The following is a 24,541-nucleotide window of genomic DNA, read 5'->3' as shown; positions in this document are numbered from 1 at the left end:
CGTTTTTAGCGATTTTTAGGGAATATTTTGCTCAATTTTAAATTTTTGCATAAAGTTAGTGTTGGCTATTTTTTATTTTTTCCCCTCAAAATTTGCGAAACTGGCAATAGCTCTCTTGTACCTCCTTATTTTTTTTTGTTCATTTTATTTGTTTTTTATTCCTTTGATAATGGAATCAGAATTACCTTTTTGTGATTTTAAAATGCTCTGTTTTGCATTCGTGATCGTGAATTCTTGGTATGTATTACGTACACAACAAGATTTAATTAGAAATATTGTAGGTATAGGAATTGATTTTTCCTGTAAAACAATTCCCATATCGTTGGGGAATATTTTTACTTTTTAGAGCATATTTTGGCCTTTTTTAGGGAATATTTAAGCGCATATTTTGGGTTTTTTAGGGAAAGAATATCCGAGCCCTGCTTATTACTTACGTAAATTCATATAAGTAATACCTATACCTTTAAAAACACTTACAACAGGATGCATAAATAAACAGACGTAAATCGTAAAATGATCGCTGAAATTTCACATTTTCTTCACCAAAAGTCACCTTAAGTAATCAAAACCGTCGTCAAACCTAGCCCCTTTATCCTCACCCCCCCCCCCAATCGCCTCTACCATCACATCCGACAACACAAGACATACAATAAAACAAAACAAAAAACGCCACCATAAAAACAAACCGAGATCTACCACCAACAGAAGTCATTCTCGGACAATTAATCACCGTCAGGCGATTTTAATTTCGCCTATTCGCATAGGTAGGTACCCAGATAGCCGACGTAATATTCGTTTTATAATTGAAATCAATTAGCTAATGGACTAATACAGTACGAATCACGCTTTTCGAGCGTGCACTTCAAAACACCGACTTCCGATGAGGTTTACATTATTCATCAAAAATATACTCTCCTTCGTCTACCTACGATTATGCATAGCGCAACACCGACAACTCTACGATTGCGAACAGATAAATTATGAAGATAATCGTGGAATTCATATTTAGACAGTTAATCAGGATTATTGCTACACGTTGCAGGGAGGATGGCGATGGCGTTGCCTTTAAAACCAATACACTATACCGTGGGCTGTATGCTTTTGCTTACGCTAAACTAAATACACACACATACAGACACCTAGTATCGCTATTTTGTAAATTACTTCCGCCGCCAAAACTTACGTCTCCCTAGACGCGTTCACTCTCCTCCTCCTGGCTCCTACCCTCTGCACTCGTATAGAGTCGCGTACTCATCTCTTAGGATATATTTTTCGCCATATCTGGGTAAATGGTACACGATACTTACATACATATAGAGGAGATATTGATTACTGAATCCTTAGACACAAAGTACGAGTACATACTCCGAGTAATACAACCGACTCTTTTTAATTATTCAACTGTATGCATATAAGCGGGTTAACGTACTCGATTTTCAATTAAAATACCCTCCGAACGTCGCCTGCAACCTTAGCAGCCTTTGCCAATAAACGTCTTCGTCGAGTAACTTGCCAGGTAACATTATATGTATCTACTCTGCATAAGGTACGTATTCGTAAGTTTGCCTCGCAGCTGATGCTTTTATTGCAGAAGACGAAAAAGCACAAAGACAATTTACACACCTTTAAAATATTTATCTCATCTCATCGCTTATAGAAGAAGACTACACGACCATAGAATTTGGTTAAATGAAGAGGTACGTATCGTGCTGGTTTTACGAGTAATTCAACATTACATCGAGGTTTTCTCAATTTAAACGCTATTACGTCAACCAGCAGTGTCTTTAAAAAGGTTTCTATGCAGGTTTATACGTATTGTATGTATAAAAATCAGCATTCTCGTGTATCGTTTTGGAATTGAAAAGGAAAATGGCAAACCTTTCGATATATAGGCGAATAAGGGATACCACGTTGGTAGTAATTGGATTAATACAGTAACCTATTTGAAAAAAACAAAGTGAGCTTATAATTATTACACAACGTCGACGGCGACGAACCCTGTCAGAGTCTGGAATTAAATAGTACGGTTCAATCGTCGTGTGTAAGTAGTTTATCGGTCAATTGTAGTAGGTAGTCAAAGTGCGATGTAAATGCCTACGTCAATATACTACGACGAGTGATTGGTAAGTTTTGTTTCTGTTTTTCCAAGTTTAAACTTTAGTTTTATGGGGTAGGTCAATCGATCAATCAATCTGGTAGAAAAACTGGTTTCAAAATTTCAGACTATTTTTGGGAAATTGCTGTACTTTTTGGAATAAGTAACCAAATGTTATGCTCAAGTAATGTCAATGATTTTTTTTTCTATTTAAACGCATACTTGATTGGATAAATACCTAGTTACTTGTCTTGGACCTGCTCACCCTGATTTTCATCAAATTTGTCTCTACCTACTACCTCACAATTAGCTATCCTGCTCAGTGTTCATTTTCTAAATCTTCCATGAAGCCTAAAAAAATTCCAAAGTTTTACTTTCGTAGTATTTTTAATCCAAATCATGTATTTATTGAACCGTAATATGTTTTCATTTCTGATCGTTGAAACGAAATTCAATTTTCCATATATTTTTTTATTTCATTTTTTTCAACAAAATTCTTATCAAATACAGTCAGAAATCTTACTGATAAAAAAACTGTTGAACTGACTCTCTACGATTTGAACGAGACCAAGCTACGTAGTACGTAGATCGAAAAACATGTATCAAAAATCTCTAAAGCCACTAAAACATTTCAGATACCTACCGAAGTTCATTTTATGGTTTTTGGCGAATTTCAAAAATTTTTTAAATATTCAAAAAAGCTTTTTTAGGACGATTTTCAAACTTTTTCATGAAATCGAATGTGAATAATTCAGGCATCTCAACAATATTTTTCAAAAAAAAAAAAAAAGGTAATTCAATCAACTTTTTTTTATCAAAAAAGTAACCAAAAACTTTCAGTTTTGCAAATATTTTCATCGATACCTATACCTATATTGAAGCACGAAAATTGAAAGCAAAAAATTAACAGGGGGTAGAAACTTTTAAAAACACGAGAAAAAGTCACTAAAACAATCAAAAGATTGAATCTGGAGGCGTTCCAAACTAGAAGGGGACCTCCCCCTCCCAGACAAAAAAATTAGAGTGAAAAGTTGTAAATTTTGGGAAAAAATTGGGTGAGTTGGAAAAAGTTGGAAAAAAATTGTGTGAGCAGGGAAAATCAAAAAAATTACCAAAAACCATGGATTTTTACTCTTCTTTTTTGGGGGGGGGGGTGTTTATAATTGCTAGATTATTACACCCTACGTCAGATTATATTGAATTTGTCAGGTTGTGTTTCATAACAAGAGTAATAAATTTTTCTATTTCGGAGGGGTTGTCAGGAATGGAGAGAGAGTTTTCATCTGTTTGAACAGATAATCGATCTTGGTGTAACTGGGGACAAAATAGAATAGTAGGTATTGAACAGATATGGGTTCAGATGAGCAAAATTGACACGAGGGCTTAGGGGCTTTTAGGTAAAGATGGTTATGTGTGATTTTGGTGAGTCCAATTCTAAGTCTATTTAAGTGGGAGAGGTTTTTCCAAGGATGGACTGATTTTTTAATGTTGAAAGAGCTTGTTGGCTGTTCGTTGGGACCAGAAATATTGCCAATTCATGTATATATTTTGAGTGAGAAAAGATTTGAATTCGTCAACTGTGATGATGGTGAGGGGGGGAAAGAGTAGTTGCAGATTTCGCATAAGTATCAACAATTTCGTTTCCAGTGATTCCAATGTGACTGGGAACATACATAAACTGAATAATAAAGAGGGAATTTTGTAGCTCAAATAGTTCTTTAAGAATATTTTGAACTATAGGGTGATCAGAAAATACTCGTAGGTTTTTGTATAGAAATCAATGAACTTAAGGAATCACTCTGGATAAAAAAATGTTTGTTATCTGGTTCAGAGGTGAGTATATCACAGATGCAATGATAGATAGCAGTGAGTTCATCAGAGTAAATTAGTAGATGAACAGTTTGGGAGTTTGAAATTTGAAATTGCACCATTTATAGAGTATGCATATCCACAATGATGATTTGGAATTTTTGATCCATCTGTGAAACAGAGGTTGAATTCAGGATATTTTGATAGAAGTCCCAGAAAGTTATTTTTAATTACTAATGGGGGATGAATTTTCTTTTAATAATTATTCAAACAGTAGTCAATTTGAGGAGGATTAAGCAGCCATGGAGGGTAGGATATTGGTTTTTGAACGAGAGTTTTGGGGCCTATTTTGAAGATTGGTTAATTACTTCTTGAATTAAGCTATAAATTTTCGAAAGTTTTCGGCTTCGCTTCGCTCGGGCCTTTCTCCGACCAAAGTATGAAAGTAGAAAAATTGACTTCTCACATCACAAATAATGCTGCTTCATTTGAAATCTTTCAAAAAAAAAGTCTTCATTTGGCGTTGAATCTTTTTATAATGAAAATGATTTTTTTGTATCTCACAAATTGTAAATTTTTTGAAGCTTTGGGAAATTACTTTTTTAAATTTGATTTTTAAAGGCCAATAGCCTGAAAAAAAACATGAAAAAATTGGGAATTTTTTATTTTGGATTTCAGTTTTAAGCTTTCAATACAACAATTCACAATTTTTTGTCGAGTATAAAACCATCGTTTTTAAACATTTAAAATTATTCAATATTTTTGTTTCCAGCTCACCCTTCCAAACTGGAGGGAGGAAGGAAGGGAGGGTGGGATGGGGGTCTGGGGTGAACAGTTGAAAAAATCTGGCAAAAAAAGTTGGGAATATTCAAGTCTCACCCCCTCCCTAAGACAGATAACTTCGTCACGGCTCCGATTAAATAATTTTATGTATTCTTTTGGTGAAAATCGTAACCGAAAGTAACCATGGATAAAAAAGTAACCTATGTAATTGGGATTCCTGATAATTCCTTCAATTCGACTCCACACGTACATCAAAGATTACTAGTTTTGGGTCATTCTGAAGCCTTTAGCGATTTTAACATTTTTTCCTCCAGAAACTTCAAATCAGTCTGGAAAGACTAAAATGAACATCAGCACCTGTAAACTTTGGTCAGTACTTACCTAATGGGCACCCTGTCAATTTACGAATTGATCAAAAATTCACTTTTGAATTGGCTCTCCTAAAATTTCACAGCAATGTACAAATAAAACGGTTAAGAAAAGGGTCCTATGAACAGCAACCAAAGATATTGGAGCTGAAACTTATTTTTGACCTTTCCAGCACAATTTTAAATTTGTGGAAAAAATTAAAAAAATCTCCGGAGGCTCCAGAATGGCCTGAAATTGGGATTGTTAATGTGTGGGGGAGTTGAATAATTAAAGAAATTATTCACATTGATTCACTTTGCACGGAGAGATCTTCAATTCAGAGAAAAAAAAACTTGAAAATCGCCTTTCAAATACTTATACATTTTTTTTTATCATCATCCAAGAATAATAAAGGATTAATTTCCACGATATTGATACTTATTCATTTTTCAATGACCTTCAACGTCAATTCAATGATTTTTACTGCAATAGATTTCCAAAAAAAATTTAACAAAGATTTAACACTAGAAAGTATTTTTTATCAGAAACTGCTCTTACATGAGCACTTGAACCTTCATCTTTTCGTTATGAACAACAATCTTTTCAGTAATTCTTATAAATTTATTTCAACCAACGTTTTTGTTTTTTGAATTTTTTGTTAAATTTCATTTTTAACGCTCATCTGCCATTTCTTCATACTAAATTTTGCTCAACTTTCATGATTTTTTGCTCATGTACAGTAATTTTCGTGTTCTTTTCACGTTTGAAGGCAACCTTGGCAATGTTTTATGCAATTTATCTTACTTCTTGGTAACTTTTAGTGATTTGAACCTTTTCTATCGTTTTTATAACTTACCCATTTTAAGAAATGAATTTCAATATCTTAATTTGTACTATCTTTTTTTTTCTCCTCATGAGATAATTTCCTCTATCAGTTTGATACTTCTCATGAGATTTCATTTACATACTTGATAAAAAAGTATCAATCACATTGGTAACACACTCTCTCAATATACTTGGATGTAGTATACCAATATTATTGTTACAATTTAGAAAATTACTCTACTAAACCTATGAAATGCACAAAATTCCATATTTATTCTTTCTTTTTTTGAGTGTAATTATGCCAAGTTACGAAAAACCACTAATTGATAATGTAAGAATATCTATTAATTTCACCTTAAAAATTGTGTAAACGTTGGAAAGTCATTTTAATACATAAAAAAAAAACACAACTTCGGAGACGAGCTTAATAGAAATAACTGCCTAGGTAAATATTCGTTTAAATTCTTGTTGAAAATTCGAGTAAAAAATTCTATTTTGAATTCAGATTGTTGGAACCACTTCTATAAATGCGATAAGCATTGCACTCCATAAATTACATTTGACCGCAATCCCCAAGGATCCTGTCGAGTTAGCAGTTGCTTTCGGATTATTAGCTGGAGAATTAGTCAGTTAATTGTGGTCATTTTCTGCAGTGATCTGAATACTACGTACGAATGTAATAATTCTTCTATTGATTTTACTTTTTAGGGGAAATCAGAAAAAGAAAATTTAAGATCAAACTCTCTCTTAATTTCGCGTTCTTGGATTGACGAAGTTGAAGATGTCATGGATGCAGAATATAACTTTCCTACAAAAAAGGATATGTTAAAAATTTTACAAGAACGCGCACTTCAATCCAATTCCTTCGATAAGTTTACAAATGTTATTCATTGTTTCAAATGGTTAAATTATTTGACGTTCTGTCAAACTAATTTCGCTGATAAGATTCGAAATACTTTGAATACCAACAACATTTCAGTATTGGAATTCTGTAGTGTAGTGAAAATAATACGTGATAAAATAAGTACGGTAATTCGCAACTATAGTTCGATTTTATCCGCCCAGCAAATTGTGGATGGGCTGATACTAAATGAAATTGACGTTGAAGAAACGACCATATCAAATTTTGTGCGAGTGATGATAGAAATAAAAAGCCTTCCTAGATTATTTGATGGTTCTTTCACTAGTTTACCTGTTTGATTATTTTTAAGATATTTAAAATTTCAATTTCAATAAATAAATCTTCTCGCTTAAAAATATCCTTTTTATACCTGTGGAAATGCACATTTTCAAGAGCTTTCACCCTCACTGAGGGCTGTTGTCTTTTTTTTTCTTCAAAATTAACATCCTAAGAAATATCTTTCAAATTCTAAAATTTTAAAAGCAAAAAATAACCATCTTGCATTAAAAAAACGATTGTTTTTCGTTACCTATCTCAAAATACTTATTTTATAAATCAACTTCCTGAAAAAATACCTCGTTTTTAGAGCTCTGTGAATCAAATTTTCAAAAGCTTTCGTCCTTGCTTCGCTAGGGCTGATTTGTTTCTTGTTTTGAAATTCAAAAATTCGCATTCGAGTCCCCAAAAATCCAAAACTGTAAATGGAAACTTTTTCGAGTCATGAATATGATATCGAATAGGATTTTCAGAAGTCAATTCGCTAGCCAATAATAAAATAAATTTCGTTATCTGATTACTCGGTTTTGAAATTTTTCTTGCCCTCATATTTTCATCAACTTGATGAATTTCTAGATCAAAGTCACCAATATTTTCATTGGGCTGCTTCACATCCTCAGTCCCCCCTCCTCTCTTTCATCTCCTCAATGATATCTTCTGTGTTTTGTAAATATCGAATAATAACAAACTGTTTCGATTCCAAACACAGAGCAAGAACGCCAAGAAAAGAACCAGGCTGAAAACCACAGTGCAGCAATATTGATGTTTGGAATGTACGAGTATTCCCCCTTATAGTTCTGAGTTATTCGAGGAATATTCCACGAACACCCGAAGAATGGAACAGAAACAACCAAGTCGTCGGGCATCAAAACCCAAAGTCCGACCTAGTATAATCTCGCAATTAGCCATACCTCATTATTCGCTGACCAACACAGAGAAAAGATTTTTACTATGTGCAGAACGAGGAGACTGTGCCAGTGTAACCAAGTAAGATGCCCTAAATTCTCAACCTTTAAAAGCTTCCATCCTCGTATATGTAAAACCATGTTCTTGCAAACAGATTGCTCGACGAGAACAAAGACAACAAGGCAGAATTAGATATAAATTGTCTCGATCCTTTGAATCGTAGCGCGCTGATAATCGCTTTGGAAAAAGAAAATATCGACTTGATCGAGCTGCTGTTGGAAAGGGGGATCGATGTTAAGGTGAGTTATGTTGGAAAACTTGTGTTCCAAAAAATAAGGTACCTCTATTTCGTAGATATTTAATGTGGTTGAATTTTAAGGACGCCTTGTTACACGCCATTAATGAAGAATACGTCGAAGGAGTCGAAGTGCTGTTGCAATGGGAAGAGAAAACTCACGTCAAAGGAGAACCATACGTAAGTCTAAGTATCATACAATACTCGTTGGAATGAACGAAAATTCCCACTTTCCCATTCGATCCTGCATGTTTTCAGAGTTGGGAAGCGGTTGATAAATCAGCTTCAGGATACACGACTGATATAACTCCGGTTATTTTAGCAGCTCATAAAAATAATTACGAAATATTGAAACTTTTACTAGATCGAGGAGCTACTTTACCTTCCAATCACGATATAAGGTAACTTCTCTGTCAACCGATTAGTTCAACATTTCTACTAAATTTTTTACTGAATTTTTAACTTACAGATGCGGCTGCGACACCTGCATAACTAGCAAAGAGCAAGACTCGTTACGTTTTTCGCAATCTCGAATAAACGCCTACAGAGCTATGATATCACCGTCATTGATTTGTCTATCATCTCGAGATCCGCTGTTGACTTCGATGGAATTGTACTTCGAATTGAAAAGACTGTCCAAGATGGAAACCGAATTCCGAGCTGAATATAACGTTAGCAAATTCCAATACCTATCAGTTCACTAATCCTCCTAAAAGTTGACCTTCAATTTGAAAATGAATGATGCATAAATATATCTTTCAGGAGATGAGACAAACCGTCCAGACTTTCTCTACAGGACTACTAGATCACGTCAGAACATCCAACGAATTAGATATCATCCTCAACTACGACCCGGATCCGAATAAAACACCTTGGGAGCCCGGCGACAGGCAAACGTTGGAAAGACTTAAATTGGCCATAAAGTATAAACTAAAAGCGGTGATTACATGCACTACGTTATTATCTTACCCATAACCAGACCCAGCCATTGTCAAAATCTCTTTACCTGCAACAAATAAAGAAATACAATTACATTATTTCCAGTTAGTAGCGCATCCGAACGTACAACAGTTATTAGCTTCGATTTGGTACAAAGGTCTGCCGGGATTCCGACGTTTGACCATGTTCCAGCAGATAATTGAGGTGTTCAGGATGGGAAGCATGTTTTGGGTGTACAGTATGGTTTACATAGTGGCGCCCGATTCTGAACCAGCGTTGTTTTTGAAAAATCCCTTCGTTAAATTTGTCTGCCATTCTGCGTCGTACGCGTCGTTTTTAGGTAAGTCTCAAATATGTACATAGCCTATAGCTTAAGTGTGTTCTGATTGATGAACAATGCCTTTCATTGCACGATAGCCGACCAAACTTGCATGGATGATTCGGTTCGGTTGCCGAATAGAGATCAAAAGAAGCCAAATGAGACAAATCGATTGTTACTTTAGACATAAGGACCGGTCCCTTCGGCAGTCTTGAGCCCAAGGCGTACGTAAGGCCTTCACTGCCTTCAGTGATCAAAAGCCAATTTTTTTAAACGCGCACGTGCCTGCCAACTTACGAAATCAGTCGTTTTTTTTGTAACGTCAATGCGCCAAAATTTACCTGCAGCTTGCAGGCGCAACGTTCAAATGATCTAAAATAGTTTTTGGAACCCAAACGTGCCAATCTACAAATTATCCTAATTTTTTTGCAACGTTAATGCGCTAAAATTGCACGAAAAACTAGAACGATCGGAAAATCTTTTTGAAACGCAAATATGACCACCCTCAAAACGGTTCACATTTGTTTTCTTTGTTTTTTTTGGAATATCAATTTGCTAAATTTGGTTTTAAACCTTCAAATGATCAAAAAACAAAAACTGTTTTTGAAACGTGAATGTGCGAACCAAGACTGATCTATGGGTACTTTTTTTTGTAATGTTAACGTGCCAAGATCCACTTGCAGTGTTCAAATGATCAAGAATTGTTTTTGGAATGTAAACGTGCCATCCCCAAAATTGGATTATTTTTGAAACTCATTTGAAAATGTGCTGAAATTGACTTGAAAAACTTTAATGATCAACTCTCAGAATTGTACGTATTTCTTTTTTGCAATGTCAATGTGCTAAAAATATTTTGAAAGGTACTCGAAACTGAAACATGCCACACCCCGAAATTGTGCATAGGTACCTTTTTTGTATCATGGTGCTAAAATGGGCTCGAGAAGCTGAAATAATGAAAAACACAAAAAAACTTTTTTGGAACGTGAATGTGCCCACGCCAAACAGAGCCATGTCTAGACTTGCGTTGAAAGATTCAAATAGCCCAAAATCATGAAACTCTCTAAAACGCAAAATATGTGCTATCCACGAAATTAATCACAGGTATTTTGGTGCGTATTTTTTTTGTAACGTCAATGTGCCAAAGTTTAATTGAAAATCTCATATGATCACAAGAATTGTTTTTGGAAGGCAAACGCGCCAACCCTTCTTCAGATTAACCATATTTTTTCGCAAGGCAAATATGCTAAAAGGGCCTTTAAAAGCTCAAATGATCAAAAATTGTAATTGGAATGTAAACGCGGCATCCGCCAAACTGAATTTTCACTTTGTACCGTTGATGTGCCAAAAATGAAAAATTGGCCCGAAAAAGGAAAAATTCCGATGATCAAAATTCAAAAATTATTTTTGGAAAGTAAACGTGCCACCCACAAAACTGAGAAGTTTTTTTTTGTCGCGTAAAAAAGCTAAAATTGGTTTAAAAAACACCGATTATTTTTTTTGGAACGAAAACTTGCCAACCCTTGAAAGTGTCTTTCTTTTTGTAATGTTGATGTGCTAGAAGCTTTTCGAAAGGCTCAAATAAATACCTAATAATCAAAAATTTGTACAATAAAAAACGTATCAACGCCTTCCCCCTGAGCCCCCACAAAGCTGAGAAAATATTTTTTGTGGCGTAAAATATGTGCTAAAGTTGGTTTGAAAAACTCTGATTATTTTTTTTTGGAACGCAAATGCGCCAACCTTCAAAACAGCTTACATTTTCTTTCAACGGTAAAACTGAATAATCTATTTTTTGAAATGCAAATGTGTTAAAAACTTGAAACTTAAAATTGGCTCGAAAAATTCCAATGATCAAAAATTGTTTTTGGAAGATAAAACATGCCAACCAGACTTAGAATTTTCCATACTTTTTTCTGCAACGTCAATGGGCCAAGACAGACGGTCCTGAAATGCTGAAATGATGAAAAATTGTTTTTGCAACGCAAACTTGCCAACTACCAAAATTGTCCATACTTTTTACAACGTTAATGCACCAAAATTTGCTTGAAAGGCTCAAAATGATGAAAAATTGAAAAAAATTGGAACGCAATCGTGCCAATCTATAAAAAAATATATATTTTCAGGATTCTAATGTGCTAAAATGTGTTTGTATTAGGACAAGAAATTCATTTTTTTGTAACGTTAATGGGCCAAAATCAGTTTGAAAAAAATCCGATTGCTCAAAAATTGATTTTGGACGCAAACGTGCCAAACTCAAAATCTCAAAATGTATATTTTTTTTGTATCTTAAATGTGCCAAAATCAACATGAAATCGAATGATGAAAAATCTGAGACTTTTTTGCAAGCGGAAATGTATCAACAACCCATGAAAGTTCTCAATTTTTCCATCCAACGTCAATAAGCTAAAAACGCATTTGAAAATCTCAAATTATTCAACAATTAGTTTTGGAACGCAAACGTGCCACCCATAAAATTGTATACATTTTGTTTTGTAACGTCAATGTGCCAAAACTAGCAGAATCAATCGCCAAATTCAACCCACTGAGTATAAAATATTCTTCTTACACCTGACTCAAAACTCGATTTTTCCAGGTCTTTTGGCACTAGCTTCTCAACGTGTCGAAACACTAGCATTAGAAATCTTAGGACACATGGGTCATCCTTTTCTGCTAGATATCGTGAAAGAATGGCAAGAAAAAGAACGAGGTTCGATGTTCGGAATGGTGGAATCGATGATAGTACTGTTCGTATTAAGTAAGCTTACGTAGATATGTACCTAGTACCAACCTACTTACCTACCTACGTTGTTTTTCTTTCTGACTACCTACGTAACTGTTGGATTAATTTTTGAATTTTTTACGCACATTTACCTAGGTTTAATATGGAAAGAAATGCGATCGTTGTACGAAGACGGTCTACTCGAGTATATAACCGATCTATGGAACATATTGGATTTCTGCTCAAATCTGGGTTACGTAACATGGATAAGTTTACGATTAACCGCCGCTTATGTAGTACACGTAAGTAAATCGAATTACCTCGTACGTCTCTCCAGTTCGCAAATCTAATCGGCCCAACTCGGTACATGCATTTACACCGAGTAACGAAAATGAAACTGTTTTACGAGCGCAAAGTAACTCGTTCAAATTCGCTTTATGCGAATAGAATATTAAAAACGTATTCGCTATTCTGTTCTCGAAACGAGCGAAAGAGAAAAGAAGAAGGCCTATCGTCAACTTCATTTCTCTTTCTCATTCCTTCTTGAACTTTTGGCGCGGAAATAAGTTTCTTATCGTTTTGAATTTTTTTTTTTTCACTTCTCCTCAGAGAGAATACTTGCAAGGTTTAGATCCATGGTATCCGAGAAATAAATGGGATAAATTCGATCCGCATATGTTATCGGAGTGCGCTTTCGCGTCCAGCATGATTTTAAGGTAATAATGACACCAACGTCGTTCATCAAATTCAAGGGGTGGGGAAGGGGAAAAAAAGATAAACTAATATCAGACTTTTTTTTTCATCGCAGTTTTATGAAGCTGGTGAATATTTTTAGCGTTAATCCGCATTTAGGACCTTTGCAGATATCGCTGGGGAGAATGATAATCGATATAATTAAATTCTTCTTCATTTACACCTTGGTTTTGTTTGCTTTCGGATGCGGTAAGATTTTATTCGAAAAAAGCCCAAAATTGTTCAAAATTTTGATCTACGTAATATAGCAAAAACATATTGTGTTGCGCAGGTATGAATCAATTACTTTGGTATTTTGCTGGTTTGGAGTCGGATAAATGTTATCATATTGATGGTTTGACACCGGATTTCGAACACGAGGATAAAGCCTGCACAATATGGAGACGTTTCGCTAAGTAAGAAACTACATACCTAGGTTTTTTAGACAGAGAAAAAAATGTAAATAAATGTACTTAGGTACTTATTTAATAAGTCCGCAGACTCAATTTAAAGCACAAATACAAAATGCACTCGAAAGCTTCGAACATTTGCTACACTGGATTAATTCCTGAGTCCTAAAGCTGAGTCCAACCAGACAAAAAAATCGCATAGTTCGTTCACGACCAACTAAATCAGTTTCTAGGGGTTAGATTGTTTTTAAAAAAAACTGATATTTCGTCTCCGAATGCGAGAACTAGAAAAATCGAACTGGTGTTTCGCGAACGACTGATTCGAATTACAATTTAGTTCCATTCAAAATCGCAAAAAAAAATGTGTACGAAAATTTTTCAAAACGACTCTTTTACTGATTTGAATCGTTCATCCAGTAAAACTGATTCAAGTTCATCATGATCATGAACGATTTCAAAAATCACCAATGGGCTGGAAAAGTTTACTTAAAATACCTGCAATCGTTCCCGAATGATTTCTTCAATTGAAACAGAATCATTCGCAAAAAAGTGAATCATTGAAGAACGAAACAATCTGATTAGATAGTGGACTTATTCAAAAATCACCTAATGAGTGAAAAAGGTTCGAGCAAGAAGAAGTAAAGTCGTTCGTGAGCAATGAATTTCTATCATTAAAATCGCTTGAATCATTCGCGAACGAAATGGTTGATTCGACAGTGATTTTCTTTCATTTAATTCAACAGTCACCGCATAAGCGAGAAAAATTTGGCAAAATGGCAAAAATATGTAAAGTCGTTCGCGAACGATTTCTTCCATCAAAATTGAATGAATCATTCCCGAACGAAACAACTGATTGAACAATTAACTTACTTAAAAATCGCCACAAAAGAGTGAAAAAAGTTCGTTAAAAAATATGTGAAGTCGTTCGCGAACGATTTCTTCCATCAAAATTGGATGAATCATTCGCGAACGAAACAACTAATTAGACAGTAGACTTATTTAAAAATCATCACAATATGAGTAAAACAGGCTCTGCAAAAATATGTAAAGTCGTTCGCGAACGAAACAACTGATTAAACAATTAACTTACTTAAAAATCACCACAAAAGAGTGAAAAAAGTTCGGTAAAAAATATGTGAAGTCGTTCGCGAACGATTTCTTCCATCAAAATTGAACGAATCATTCGCGAACGAAACAACTGATTGAACAATTAACTCATTTAAAATTCACCACAAAAGAGTGAAAAAAGTTCGATAAAAAATATGTAAAGTCGTTCGCGAACGATTCTTTTCATAAAAATTGAATGAATCATTCGCGAACGAAACAACTGATTCAACTGTGGATTGATTCAAAAATCACATGACTGAAAAAAGTTTAGACTGAAATCACCGACTGAAAAAAGTTCGGCAAAAAATATGTGAAGTCCTTCGTGAACGATTTCTTTCATCAAAATTGAATGAATTGAATCATTCGTGAACGAAACAATCAATTCAGCAGAGGACTGATCCAAAAGGCACATGACTGAAAAAAGTTTGCGCAAAAATATGAGTCCTAAAGTCGTTCATCAATGATTTCATTCGTCAAAATTGATCGAATCATTCGTGAACGAAACAACAGATCAGACAGTGGATAAGTGGACTGATTCAATAATCGCCACATGAGGCTATGAGCCAAAAAAGTTGAATCCAAAATAAGTTGTCGTTCGAGAACGATCTTCTACATTGAAAATGAATCATTCGCGAACGAAACAACTGATTTCACAAAAATTTGACCCACAAAATCGTCACAATAAGGAAAGGAAAAAGTTTGGTAAAAATAATTCCAATCGATTGCAAACGATTGCTTTGATAACAACTGAATCATTCACGAACGATAATATTTCAATGGACTAAGCTAAACCGATTTGAGTCGTTCGTGAACGATTTCTTTTACTGAAAGTGAAATATTCGAGGCGATCGAAAGAACCAATTCAAAGTGAAATCAAAACAGGATCCAAAAATACACCACTAGCGAAAATTTTGAATTTTGGTGAATTTTCAAAAACCCAAATTCGACGAATTTCTCACGAAAAATATATCAAAATTACATCAAATTCACACTAAAAGCTGAAATTTTGTCTACGTCCTATTTTCGACCTCCCGAATTGATTATTGATGGTTTCGAATCGTTTTGGAGCTGCCAGTGGACTTTTGAATTCTTTCGTTCTTGAAAAAAAAAACGCTGAAAGTAGGATGGAAATGAAATCACATTTTCAAAATCTTTTTGTGCCGGTCCCAATTAAAAATTTTCTCCAGGGATTATTTTTGAAAGAAAAGAGAAAAATTAATCGTTCACGAACGCGTGAACGAAAAAAGCTGAAATTTTTGCCTATACTCAATTTTCGACCTCACAATTGACTGGAGATGGTTTCAACCGATTTTAGAGTCTTCAGAATTTTGAATTCTCCAGTTTTTGAAAAAAAAATTAAAAATTTCTGAAATCAAGTAGAAAGGAATTGATTTGTCAAATCATCATGACGTTAATTTCAAGGCTAATATTAAAATGACCTTGATCTTATAAAAATCTCCTCAAGAAAATTTTGTTAATTTGAAAAAAAAACATATATATATATATAGGCATCGCGGCAGGCTTATGAGCCAATTTTTCAAAATTTCAAAATTTTAAAAATCATTTTCAATTTTTGTTCTAATTAACTAATCGAAATTCTAATTGCACAGTCATTGAAATATATAATTTATCAGTATCAAGAAATAGAATAAAAAATTTTTGGAGAAAATTTTTTCAAAAAAATTTTAAAATTTTTTGAACTATATTAAATTTTGTGAAAATTGCTTGGTTGTCAAAAAGTCTGAACCACATCAAAATTTTTGGTATCAACAGTATTCCCATAGAGCAATAAAATACAGAAAAATCATTAGTCAAATTTATCACCGTGCATACCCAATTTCAACAGGGCTTTGGGTATGCTGACCAGTACTTCCTATTCTATAGGCCTCATGTTAGTACTACATCTAGCGAACATCTCTGAGAAACATTTGGTGCGCGCAGCTAACTTTGACAAAACTAGTTTGAAACAGGTGGCTCACTTGTTATGTAACTTTAGCCTTTACAAAGTGAGCCAGGCTGGTAAACCTACTGGTTCACTTCTTATGCAAGATTAACCCATACATGGGTTCATAAGTGTGCTGTCGTGAACGTATATATATAAAACAATAAACCCATGAACCCCCCCCTCCTTTCCCATACGACTAGCCCTACAAACTGACGCTTCTTCTAGCAATAAGTTAGAACAAATCTGCGGCTGCGATACGGTAAAATACACAACCGACAATTGGAAACTTTGTCGAATAACCATTTGCTAGTGTACAAATTTGCATGCTTTAATAAGTACTTTTCGCCCATTGCCAACGTTTACGGCCACTAAATAAAATACAAACGAGTACGCATTTAGAAGTTAAATCCAATAATCCGGCAATTTTGTCGGCCAACGCGGACTTAATGGCTCCGAGGGTCGTGCAATTTCATCCTCGACCAACACACCTATACTCGAATGATTTGCCACAGAAAAAGTACACACACTGTAATGATGCCTCTGTCTTGAAATGTTTCAGCTTATTCGAAACATCTCAATCGTTATTTTGGGCTAGTTTCGGTCTGGTTGATTTGACTGCTTTCGATCTGAATGGAATCAAGAGTTTTACCAGATTTTGGGCATTGCTCATTTTCGGCTGTTACTCGGTGATAAATATCATCGTATTGTTGAACATGCTGATCGCCATGATGTCCAATTCGTACCAGATCATTTCGGTAAGCGACGACAAAACTGATTTTCTGACCACTGTTTCAAAAACATCTTACCCGAGTTTGTTTTTTTTTTGGCAGGAACGATCCGATACCGAATGGAAATTCGCCCGGAGTCGATTATTCATCAGTTTTTTCGAAGAAGGAGATACCCTACCTGCACCATTCAATCTGTTCCCTTCTAGCAAACATATTCTTAAATTATTTGGCATCAGAAAGAAACGTATGACAGGATCCATGATGGTAAATATTGTCAAACTGAACCCATTTTATGCTTATTGCGACGCTCTAATATGTACCTACACATTTAATACACGACAATCATGTCTAGAGAAAAAAAGAATCCGAAAGAGAACGCGCAGATTTACGATACGACCTCATAATGCAGCTTTTGGTCAGACGATACATCACCACAGAGCAAAAGAAACTAGAAGAATTTGCAGTCACTGAGGATGATATAGCTGAGGTTCGACACGATATCTCCACACTCAGATTCGAACTCATCGATATATTCAAACGTAACAATTTCAACGTGCCTAAGATAAACACTGAAGATATGGGTATGAGGATTACCTACACTATTCCTGATTTGTGTATGTACAAGACTCCGAATAAGTTAGGATCTAATCACTGAGGTGTTAATTTTTCCAGCGCAAGGTAAAAAGGATCGTTTAATGGAGCGACGTATCGTAAAAGATTTCCAAATCGGTATGGTTGAAGGTGTCGTCAATGATATTATAACCTCGGAACAGAAAGTCACCAATATCTTTGGTAAAATAGCCAAAGCTATTGGTAAAGGCGACAGTAAGAAAAAGAAGGATTGGAACGAGATCGCACGTAAGAGTACATTGAGACAAAATCCAATCGGCAGCACTGACGAAGCTCAACGAAAAACTCGTCAACAAAGTATTCGAAGGTAAGTAAGACAAGTAAAATATCGATAATTCAATTTATATTTTCAAAATTTACCTCACAAAAATTTTTAAAAAAATGAAAATTCAACTCTCTTGAGATGAGTAAGCAGTTGAAATTCTACTTGCATTTCATTTTCAACGTCCCAAATCAACTGACATTTGTTTCAAGCCCTTCCCACAAAAAATTTTCAATTTTTATCAAGTAATTTCAATTAAAAAAATTTTAAAGTTTTTCAAAAAATGTTTCAATCTTTCTAAGAATGTAGGTAAAATTTTTCTAAAACAGCAAAATTGTTAAAATCTGCAACATTTATTAGAATTATTTGACTGTACCATAATTTTGGGATTTTTAAAAAATTTTGTTGCAGAAGTTGCAAAATTTTGTAATGATTGCAAAAAATGTTGATAGCACTTGCCCGGTTTTGTAATAATTTGACAGAATCGTGATGATTACAAAATTTTATAATAATTTCCTGTAGTAATTGCAGAATAATTTTATGATTTTTTGAAAATTTCGTTACTGAAATTTCAAAATCTTGTAACAATAATTGTAAAATTTTCTTATAATGACAAACAATTTTCGTAGCAATTGCGAAATTTTTTAACGATTTTTAAAAAAATTCAATGGTAGCAAATTTTGTAACAGTGAGTCAAATTATGCCACAATTCCAAAAATAGTAGGTACTATTAAGGCATTGATCGGGAAGAAAAAAGTTGACAGATTTTGACCAAATTCAGCAGAAATATTCATTTTGAGTTGGAAGTTTCTCAGAAAAATTTTTAGCTCCGGAGGTGTCCGTGGAGAGGAGAAATGGGGCCTCAAAAAGGGGGAATTTTAGAAAAAAATCTTGTTTTTTCTTTGGTTCCTGGAGCTGCTCAAAATCCAAGACCACTTTTGGGGTTCTACTGAGCTGTGGAAAATTTTCAAATTACTTATTTTTGAATAAATTCCTGTTTTAAAAATTTCTTCTTCGCTAATATTTTGCATTAATTTAGAAAAAAATTTAAAAGATATCATTCCTGAAACTAGGAAAATATTTTGGAACGAAGTGGTGTCAATTTTTTCATCAGTACTGCCAACATAGTGCCAACTTCAAAAGAAAAAAAATCCCCATTCCCCAAAAACTTACGAAATTCTTTCGATTTTTTCATGTTGGCTGTAATACCCAAAAAATTGGCACCCCTGCGATAGAAAATAATTGCTAAATTGATGCGAAATATTTGCAAAGAAAAAATTTTCAAAACGCGAATTTATCCAAAAATAAGGGGCAATTTGAAAATTTTCAACTGATCAGTAGAACCTTAAAAGTGGTCCTGGGTTTTGAAGGCAATTGCATAGATAGATTGACGTAGAATCAGAATCTCAATTCTCAAATACTTTCATTTGGGACTGGGCCATTCTTCCCAAAACAGATTGGGTAGCTTTAGGAGTGTAAAAACCACAATTTTTTCAAAAATAGCTTCTCTTTGAGGGCCCTTTTCTCCCCTCCAGGATCACCTCCGGAGTTGAAATTTTTTTGAGTAGGTACCTTTCAATTCAAAATAAGGGTTTCTGCTGAATTTGATCAAAATCTGTTGAATTTTTTGGACGATCAATAAACCAAAAAAACCATTGATTTTGGACAATTTGGACAAAAACTGAACCCAAAACCGAAATATATAAATTAAAAAAAAATTTCAACTGAAAAATAAGACTACTGAACTTGTAAGATAACCCCCCCCCCACTAAATTACCAAGAAATGATGACATTTCAGTAAAATTTGTCAAAATTCAAACCCCCCCCCCTCACTAAATTACCAAAAAATGATAACATTTCAGTAAAATTTGTCAAAAATTCATGAAAAAGTGCTGCAAGCGTGTTAAAATAATACAAATACGCTCAAAAAAAATTGCCAATCAATTATAAAATTTTGGTGCAATTCGTTAAAAATGAAAGAAAATAGTGTGTCTTAAAAACTTGTAAAATTGATGTACCTAAAAAGATATTAAATCAATAATAAAAAAAAAACCATTCCAATCGATAAAAATCGTCATAAATGAAAGAAATTTTGTAAAAATGAAGCAAAATGCCCGGAAATAACTTTAAAACACGAATAAAGCATCAAAATCACCAAAAAGGACCAAAAAATGATGAAATTTGAGTAAAATTTGGCAACATTTGAACGGGATCAAATGTGTTGAACACGCGTTAAAATGATGTAAAAACACTCAAAAAAGCATTTAAATCTGGAAAAATTACCAACGCGTGCTAAAAAAGTGTTGAAATGATGTGAAAACAAAAGAAATCGAAAACCACTGAAAATTATCAAAAAGTAATTTAAAAAAAAAAATTAGTAAAATAAACTCAACAAAACAGCACAAAAATGAGTCGAAAACTAGTTAAAAAGGCATAAGATCGCGAAAAAGTTTATAAAAGATATTGTTCGATCTATTCTCATGAACCTATGCATAATTTCTGAAACTGGAGAAATATTTTGAAATACAGTGGTGCCAATTTTTTGATCATGAATTGTCAGTTTCAAAAAACAGAAAAATTTGATAACATTCGGGCCATCTTCCTCTCAGCTACTTGACATTATGACTAAAACGTTGGCACCACTGGGTTTCAAAATATTTCCCTAGTTTCAAAAATTACACCTTTTGATGCTTCAGCATAATTAATGCGAAATATGTATTTGAGAAGAAAAAATTTTCAAAATGCGAATTTAGGTACCCAAAAATAACCGATTCTGCAAATTTCCAATCGCTCAGTGAAATTCTAAAAATGGTTCTGGATTTTGATGGCAATAGTCTACGTCGATGCAGAATCTCAAATAGAGCGAAAAAACCACTTTTTTTTCGAAAATGCTCCCTTTTTGAAGACTCTATTTCAGTCATCCAAGGGCACCTCCAGAGTTAATTTTTTCCCCAATGAAATCCTCATATTTTTTTTCGAAACTTCGAGCACCTCCACCTCGCCTGAAAATGCACGAATCCATCTACATGAAAAATTCAAAAAAAAATCGTCGACAACCCCCCCCTCTTCATATGCAAAAATTCACACCATTTGAGATAGAATGACCCACCTATACATATAAAGTAAGATTATTTTTTTCCAAAAAGCTACATTTTTTGAAAATTTTTCGCAGATACATAATCGATCACCAAGGCGAAGACGTAATGAAAATGGACCCGGATAAACTGGTGGAATATAATCCGCAACTCTCGCATATAAATCCGACTGCCAGAATAGCTTACGCTAGATTCAAGATGGCTTTGATTAAACAAGAATTCAACGGTGTTCAAGAAGGTCGTCTATCTATTTCAATGGAGCGAAGAGAAAGCAAAGGTAAGTTCCAATTCGTGAAAAAAATAATGGAAAAGAGCCCGAGTAGGTAATAGAATCGGATCACCTGTTGCCCTCGCTCAATGACACATTTTTGTAATTACGAGGAACACGAAAACAGCGAGAAAAAACTATACGCGTCAGTTTGTTCGACGATGAGGCAAAAAAAAAACTTTTCAAAGATATCCAAACAAATGACAAGCTTTCATTGTGATATCAACGCGACCGTACCGATGAATTTTCTAAATTAATAACCATTCGTTTTTCATCTCGGCTCTTTTCCTTTATAATCTTTCTTTTTCCTCGCACCCTCCCTTGAGTTGAAAACTTTCTCCAGTATACAGAAAAATGGTACCTATAGTTTCGTCTTAACTACGAGTATTATTTGATATTTTTTCAGTTTCTGCAACCAAACGCGGATCACTTCTGAGAGCAGCCACTGTCCCAGATGCAATACACGAAGATACCCAATCAGAATCGGAAACGCCATCGACACCAACACCAAAGGCACCAAAACTGGAAAAAATGAGCACAGTAATAAAAAGCAGCATAGATCGAAGACTCAGCCAAGCGGATAAACCACCTCTGCCACCCAAACCCGATGATATAACCAGTCCAGAAAGAAAAACTAGCCTTGCTGGTGGAACAGCAGGAAGTAGAAGATCCAGTTTAGCCAGCATGGCTCGAGAACCTGATTCATCGCAAGGTTCGTCGTCTAGAAAAGCGAGCATTTCGAGCACATCTGGAAAGCCAGGCTCGTCCAGAAAAGCCAGCACATCGGCTGAAATGCCAACATCGTCTGATGAAGCTGCCAAACCTGATTCTGAGCAGAAAAAAGAACACGTGGTGCTGGATATCGAATCTAAGTCTACGTTGAAGCCCGAATCAAGTCCGGCTCCAGGTCGATCACCGGCTGTCACACCCAAGAAAGTTGTGGGAGGCAAATGGCTGTAAAATATTATTTTTTCACCTTGTTTTTCCAAAGGTATACGATCGATTCGTTATTATTATTAAGTTATTGGTTATTTTTGTTTATCGTTTTCGAATTTTATAAAAAAAATTATTGGTCAATTTTGAATCGAGCAGATACTTACGTTATATGTATTATCTATTCGCTTTCTATGTATTTTGTTTTCGTTGACTAAATTATTATCTCAATATGTCAAGTAGAAGTTAGCTAACAAAGCACGTATTCGGCGAATAAATATTATTTGGATATAATTTTTTTTTTTTCAATTTTCAAAATGGTAGTTTTCAACTTGTGAATTCATTGTGGAAAGTTGAGCTCTCACTTTGAAGTTCAATTCTGAGCATTTTAAATGATGAAAATATTTCAAATGAAACATCTCTTCTAATTACATCTTCGCGAGGTTAACAGATTTGCCTCGGAAGTTTAACCAGTCTAGAGATATGAGTGTTCATAAGCTTGAATCCAAAAAGCAAACAAAGTTGATTTTAAAGAGGAGAGGAAGAAGGGGGGAGGGTGAAATGATTTTTGAAAAACAAGTTAACCTGTTTACGGCGAACCAAGTATGCAATTTTATCAACACTACAAGCAAAATTTACGATTGACTACCGAACAGCCAAATTATGAAGGTTAAAATTCCCAATTGAAGCAAATCTGTGTACGAGGGCCTAAAATGAAAATATTAACGATTCAAAATCTTTTTTTTTTCAAATTTGAAATTTCAAAAGTGAACTTTTATGGGCGAAAACTCAACTTTTCACGAAGGATACAAATTGCAAACTCTTTTCAACGATTTACTTAATCCGAAGAAATGGAAAATTAATGGCCACAAAAGTTAATGAATTTTTTCATTTTGACAACTTGAGTCGTAGCATCTAATGGATTTTTTGTTGTTGAAAAAAATCACCACTTTTTCACTACCTTTTTTCACTACTTTTTTCAACCAAATTTTCAGAAAGCTCACCACTTCACATTAAAATTGTTCACAGTACGTATTAACCCCGTTTTCAAAAACAATTTTGTCGGACCATCAAATTATGTTGTCTCTCTTGTATGGTGACCCCCCCCCCTCTCAAATTGGAGGAAAATAAAATATAAAAAATTCATATCCGCAGAAATTTTTTGAAAAATTTTCATTTATGGAAAGCATTTTTCTAAATGAACACTTTTTCAAGAAAAATCTTCCCTGCGGTCTCCCGAATGATGTTGGTTCTCTATATGAAGCCCCTTAAAGTCGAAAAAAATTAGCAAAAAAAGAGAGAAATTGATATCAGTTCAAATTTTTTGAATATGCTTCATTTCTGTGCAGAGTACCCACTTTTAGATAACCACATTTTCAACAACAAAAAACTCTTTGGTCCTCCAAGTGATATTGGTCTCCTTGTACGAAGCTCTCAAAGGTGGAAAATATCGAAAAAGGTGAAAAATTGATGTCTGAAGGTACATCAATTATTTGAAAAATTTTCATTTTAGATCAGAATACTTCTACATAACTCCTTTTTCATGAAAAGACTTTCCTCAACCCCCCCCCCCCCGACAATGCTGGCCACCTACATAGAGACCTCCAAAGTTGAAAAAATCAATAATGAAAATGAGGCGAAGTCTCCTCTGTGAGAAAAGCTTGTCATGGATATGTTTTTCTATTTTGAAACCAAAAAGTAAAAATGAAATCTCACGATTCTACGCAATCGATTTTTTTTAAGTTTTCAAAAAAAGTCTTACACTAGGAGATGTCAAAATATCAATAGGTCTTCTGTGAAAGAGGATGCCCAATAAGCACCTACTCATGTTATTGTTACTCCAGAATGGCATCTAACAGCATTTTTTATGAAAAAATCACTACTTTTTCACTAGAAAAAAATCATCACTTTTTTCAATAGAAAAAAAATTACTACTTTTTCACTAGAAAGAAATCATCACTTTTTTCACTAGAAAAAAATCATCACTTTTTTAATCACTTTTTTCAGTAGAGAAAAATCATCACTTTTTTCACTAGAAAAAAAATCATCACTTTTTCACTAGAAAAAAATCATCACTTTTTCACTAGAAAAAAATCACTACTTTTTCACTAGAAAAATCATCACTTTTTCACTAGAAAGAAACCATCACTTTTTTCACTAGAAAAAAATCATCACTTTTTTTCAGTAGAGAAAAATCATCACTTTTTTCACTAGAA

At 34.2% G+C, this 24,541-nt stretch overlaps 2 protein-coding genes across 2 annotated transcripts in view; one reads left to right on the top strand and one right to left on the bottom strand.

The window, feature by feature from the left end:
* LOC135846515 (uncharacterized) overlaps positions 1-24,541 on the bottom strand; it is a 540,933-nt gene that overhangs the window by 139,894 nt on the left and 376,498 nt on the right. The gene's annotated exons all lie outside the window — the stretch shown is intronic.
* On the top strand, positions 1,993-22,605 carry LOC135847531 (transient receptor potential protein-like). Its single transcript, XM_065367091.1, has 19 exons — positions 1,993-2,123; positions 7,747-8,024; positions 8,098-8,242; positions 8,323-8,418; positions 8,497-8,639; positions 8,708-8,909; positions 9,001-9,177; positions 9,283-9,517; positions 12,090-12,251; positions 12,372-12,517; positions 12,825-12,931; positions 13,024-13,157; positions 13,240-13,363; positions 16,969-17,164; positions 17,240-17,401; positions 17,490-17,718; positions 17,810-18,074; positions 21,202-21,401; positions 21,799-22,605. Exons 2-19 carry the CDS (start codon positions 7,873-7,875, stop codon positions 22,350-22,352), a joined length of 3,429 nt encoding a protein of 1,142 aa, XP_065223163.1. The 5' UTR covers positions 1,993-2,123; positions 7,747-7,872; the 3' UTR covers positions 22,353-22,605.

Source organism: Planococcus citri, chromosome 5 (assembly GCF_950023065.1).
Source record: "Planococcus citri chromosome 5, ihPlaCitr1.1, whole genome shotgun sequence".
NCBI classification, from domain to species: Eukaryota; Metazoa; Arthropoda; class Insecta; order Hemiptera; family Pseudococcidae; genus Planococcus; species Planococcus citri.
The sequence above is the reverse complement of the archived record's forward strand: the minus strand, read 5'-3'. Positions and strand labels throughout refer to the sequence as shown.